The following is a 4,710-nucleotide window of genomic DNA, read 5'->3' on the forward strand; positions in this document are numbered from 1 at the left end:
TTTAGTTCAATATTGCACACAACAGTGTATTAGGCATTCTCAGGAGACAAGGTTAGGTAATCACAACTCACGCTTGCAAGACTCTGGAGGAGAGAGCTGAGTGTGCTGGCCACACAATTGGGAGGTAAAGACAAGAAGATTAGACTTGGCTACACAGTGAGTTGGAGGTCAGCCTAAGCTATAGGAGACCCTGCCTCAAAAAACAAACAACAAAGAGTTTTGAGGCCAGTGAAATGGCTCAGTGTGTGAAGACATCATCCTACCAAGCCTAACCTGACTTGGATTCCCCTGGACCCACACAGTGAAAGAAGAGCACCAATTCTGGCAGATTTTCCTGATCTTCACAGGAAAACTATGGCATGTCTGTCACACATAAACACTAAAGTTAAACACCTGGAAGACAGAATTAGATGAACTCTCTGAGTTCAAGGTCAGCCTGGCCTACACAGCCAGCTCCAGGTCAGCCAGAGCTACATCGTGAGATCCCCCCACGACCCCCCCCCAAAAAAAACCTTAATATAATAAAAAACAAATTTGGGTGGGGGGAAAAATAATACATTTTAATAAGAGGCATAATATATACATTCAGCATTAAAGTAGTAAGATATATTAACAAAGGTATCAAGATGGATAGAGAACACATATAATCTGTGTTTAATGTTTCAATTTTGCACATGTATATCTGTATCTATCTTCTATATAACTAAGTATCTTTAAGTGAGTATGAGGGCTGACAAAACGGCTCAGCAGGTAAAGGTGCTTTCCACAAGGCCTGGTATCCTGAGTTTGCTCCCTGGAACCCATAGAATAATAAGAAAGAACCAACTCCACAAAGCTGTCCTCTGGCCTCCAAATGTACACACACCTCCCTCATCCCCATCCTGCATAATACAGGATAAATGATAATTTTTTAAAATATGAATATGGCCACACATAGTGGTGCATCCCTTTAATCCCAGTACTAAGGAAGCAGAGGCAGGTGGATTTGCTCTGAGTTTGAGGTGAAACTGGTCTACATAGGGAATTCCAGGCCAGCCAGGGCTACAAAGTGAGACCTCGTCTAAAAAAAGAACAAAGAAAAAAAGCATGATACACAAGAATGATTAAATGAACATACAGTCTGTATAGGACAAGTCAAAGAAATAGATGTATTTATGATGTGTTGATACCTGTTCTAACCCAGCACGCCTGCCCAAGTGCCAGTTGCTATACCATATAAAGACCAAGCAGTTCCTACTTTACAAAAAATTAATGTGGGGGAGGGGAAAACAACTTAATCTGCATTAGTGTTATTAGAGCACCAAGCAGGAAAGACTAGCTGTTCAGAAGGCCATCTCCAAGCCCCTCACCCAAATAAGCCCCAAGAATTGCACGTTACCTTAGGCCATCTGGGAGAGCTTCATCTGACTTGGAAGCACATAAAGTAGAGGATTCCGAAGGACTGGGGGCACTGGCCCCAAGGCCAGCTACCTCAGGGGCCGCCATCTGCACTCTGGACATTCAGAAACAAAGGACAGGGTACAAGTTACAAAGCTGAGGACTTTCTTCTGCAAAATGCTCGCTGTATCAGTTCCTCCAAACACCAAGAACTAAGGCTCTGAAATAAACACCGAAGAAAGAGTATTCTGCAGGAGGGCAATAAAAAAAAAAAAAAAAAAAAAACACTTCATGCCGTATGTTCCAACCCTCAGGAGCTGTCATATGTACATAAATATCTAGGAGTCAATGCAAAGCTTTTACTTTCTCTCTTGACAGAAATACTGTCATTTAAAATAGATGACAATATGATACGAATTTTCCAAATGGTCCTCCTTGTCTATTACCATTTATAAAAGATGACCTTTTTGGCCCAGAATCAATATGTTTACAAATCACTTTTTGGCTGTTGCAATCAGAGCATTCTCTATTAATTTAAGAGAAGGATTTTTGGGGGAGTTGTTTCCAAGAACAAGTCCTACCATACTGGACCATCTCCATGGGGTTGTCTTTTACCCCATCAGTATCCCTTCCCTATAGATGGCAAGAGTCTGAAATCTGCCAAGGACAGATTAGCAAGTTACCATTGTGGCAAAACAGGTTGCTACTTGGTTACTCCAGAGGAAAAGGAGATGCTGAAAAACATGGTAACTCAAGTAAGGGAACCCGGGAAGACGCTTTTTTATTTTTATATTTAAGAGCGCCCTTTTTGCTGCAGAATGAACTCGGCCTTCTACGGTGAGAAGAAAAACTAGGTGGTGAAGGCAGGATTAGTTCACATTCCTGTTTTTATTTTGACAGTACCACAGGAATACCTCTGAACCCAGAAGAGTGCGTAAGAGCAGATACCGAGTCAGGCTGAATCAACAGTCACAGCCCAGTGCCTCAGTTTCCTCTCATAATAAAACGCTCCTGGGTGAAAATGGGCGCTGAAACGCCATTGCTGTCTCGGATGCAAACATTCTGCCTCCAACAGCGTCGGGATCATTGCCTCCAACAGGGAGCAAGGTCTGGGTCACCGGTGCCCGGTAAAGGAAAACCTTAAGGCAAGGGTCATCCGTGAAACTCCGCGGCTAAAGCCCCAAGCGAGAGGGGTGGGGGTCGTACATCTGGCTGCAGAGTCCCGGATACCCAGGGGAACCCTGCAAGCTGGTGGCGGTCACCAGCCAGGCGGCGACGCAGAAGGGGACAATGGGGGGAAGCAGCGCCGGGTGGTCGCCGCCACTCTTCCCAGGAGACGGCCGCTACGCTGGCCGCTAGCACCGGCCAGCCGCACCTCCCACCCCTGGCCCTCGGTCCTCACCGGCCGCCAGCCCCCGTCCCGCTCCCAGGCCGGGCTCCCGCCCCCGTCCCCGCCGCCCCCTCCCCGCCCCCCGCCGCGCCCCCTCGGCCCGCCGCCCCGGCCCGCGCGCCGCCCCGCACACACCTCCCGCGCCGCGCCCCCGGGGAGCCAAGGCGGGGGGGGGGAGGGGGCGGGGAGGGAAGGGACGCACCTGAGCGGGCGGAGAGGGGGGGAGGGGGCGGCCGAGCCTGGGGGAGGGGGCGAGCGCCGGCCCGCGCGCGCGGCACCTCCCACTTCCGGCGGCGCGAGCGCAGGGGGCGAGGCCGGGGCGGCGGGAGGAGCGGCCCCGCCGAGTGCGCGCCGCCGCCGACGGCGCCCTCTGGCGGCAGCCCCGAGCAGCGCCCGGGCAACGGGGCCGCGGCGGGAGACCCCGGAGACCCCCGCGGAGCCTGAGGGAAGGCGGGCCTGAGAGCCTGCGACCCGGTGGAGGCGGAAGCCGCTCTGAGGAGGTGACGGGGAAGAGTCAAGGCCATGGCAGTCCGAGGGAGAAGAGCCACGAGGGGTGTTTAGAGGTCGGAACCGACATGGTCCTTTCAGAGGACGCCATGAAGGACGAGGGCCCTCTGGCGGAGGGCTCCTGTGGCGGCGGGCTGGAGGACACCGGGCGCCGAAGCCCGCCCAGCCCGCACGAGCCCGTGGCGGAAGCCGTCGGCGGGCGTCGGCCGAGCGCCCGGGGCTCGGCGCGCTGCGGGGCGACAGGTCGCAGGCCCAGGCGCTGATTGGCTGCGGCGCCAGGCCGGAAGTGATGTTGCTGTCAGTGGCTCCTCTGGCTCCCGGGAAGCCGCGAGTTTCCGCAGGGAGGCGGCGGCGGCGGCGGCGGAGGAGGAGGAGGAGGAGGAGGAGGAGGAGGCTGCTGTAGGTGAGTCGGGGAGTAGGTGTAGCGGGCTGGACCTCGGAAGTCCGGGTGGTCCTGGGCTGGAGCGATCGGCACATGCCGAGGAGGAGCTGCGCTGAGGGCACCTTGGGACCCGGCGTGGGCGACCCCAGCGGGACCGGGCCTCCGGGTCTTAGGTTCCGGGTAGCATCGGTCTTAATGAGAGGGGCGCATTGCACAGGAACCGAGGCCGCTGGGAGGGGCCGCCAGTGAGACTGAGGTTCTGGGCTTGACCTGGTTCCTTTGAGCTTGGAGGATAGCGGCTGAAGAGCAGAATCTTGAACAGGGGAGATGCCCTTCTCCCTTGAGAACTAAATGCTGTTTGGATGGGCCTAGCAGTTGAGGGGATGGGGGCCTGCTCTCGGAAAGTACTTAGGATTTCTTGCCCGGAAACTTCGAGAACAAGTGCTGCTGTGCCCCAGGGCGACAGGAAAGCTCGGGTTCTTTTCCAGAAATCTGTAGTGGAACCTACACAGACTGTAGGAGCCTGCCTGGGTGAATGACTGCTAGCTAACCAGATTCTGGATTTACTTACATGCAGACTAGGGAAGACACCTGGGTAGCCTAGGAGAATCGAAGCAACTCAGGGCCAGGGAGGAATGTAAGAGGGAGTATGCCGGAGAACTTAAGGGCATGGTGTCCCACACATGTAATCACAGCAGTAAAGAGATAGAAGCAAGAGGATCATGAGTTCTCAGCTGTTTATATAAAGAAACCCTGTTTAAAAAAACAAAAACAGAAAATCAAGGGAGAGGAATAAGCTCCATTAATGGAAAATTTGGGAAGAGGAGTGCTTGGCGACATAATTTCTCTCCCTTTCCAAGGAGTCTTTGGTAGGACAGAATACCTTTTCTAGAATGTTTTAAGTTGGCCCCATCTAGTGTGTGTCTGGGTACTGAGACTGCTCCAGGGTGGGCTCAGTAGGCAGCAGAGGCTTCTCAGGGAGCTCAGGCGCCCACACGGGCCTTGTTCCTTAAACCCACAGTTGCTCACTCGCTCTACTTTGGCCGTTCTCCTC

The 4,710-nt window shown here is 53.5% G+C and overlaps 1 protein-coding gene across 1 annotated transcript in view; it reads right to left on the minus strand.

Moving 5' to 3' along the window:
* Rnf214 (ring finger protein 214) overlaps nucleotides 1-3,040 on the minus strand; it is a 36,946-nt gene extending 33,906 nt beyond the window's left edge. The window contains exons 1-2 of the mRNA XM_059267750.1: nucleotides 2,970-3,040; nucleotides 1,379-1,492 (exon numbers count right to left, since the gene is read on the minus strand). Of these exons, the coding sequence (XP_059123733.1) occupies nucleotides 1,379-1,485 (107 nt within the window). The 5' untranslated portion in view covers nucleotides 1,486-1,492; nucleotides 2,970-3,040. The remainder of the gene's footprint in view (nucleotides 1-1,378; nucleotides 1,493-2,969) is intronic.
* Between the last annotated feature and the right edge of the window lie 1,670 nt (nucleotides 3,041-4,710).

The sequence above is a fragment of the Peromyscus eremicus genome, chromosome 7 (assembly GCF_949786415.1).
Source record: "Peromyscus eremicus chromosome 7, PerEre_H2_v1, whole genome shotgun sequence".
Classification (NCBI taxonomy): Eukaryota; Metazoa; Chordata; class Mammalia; order Rodentia; family Cricetidae; genus Peromyscus; species Peromyscus eremicus.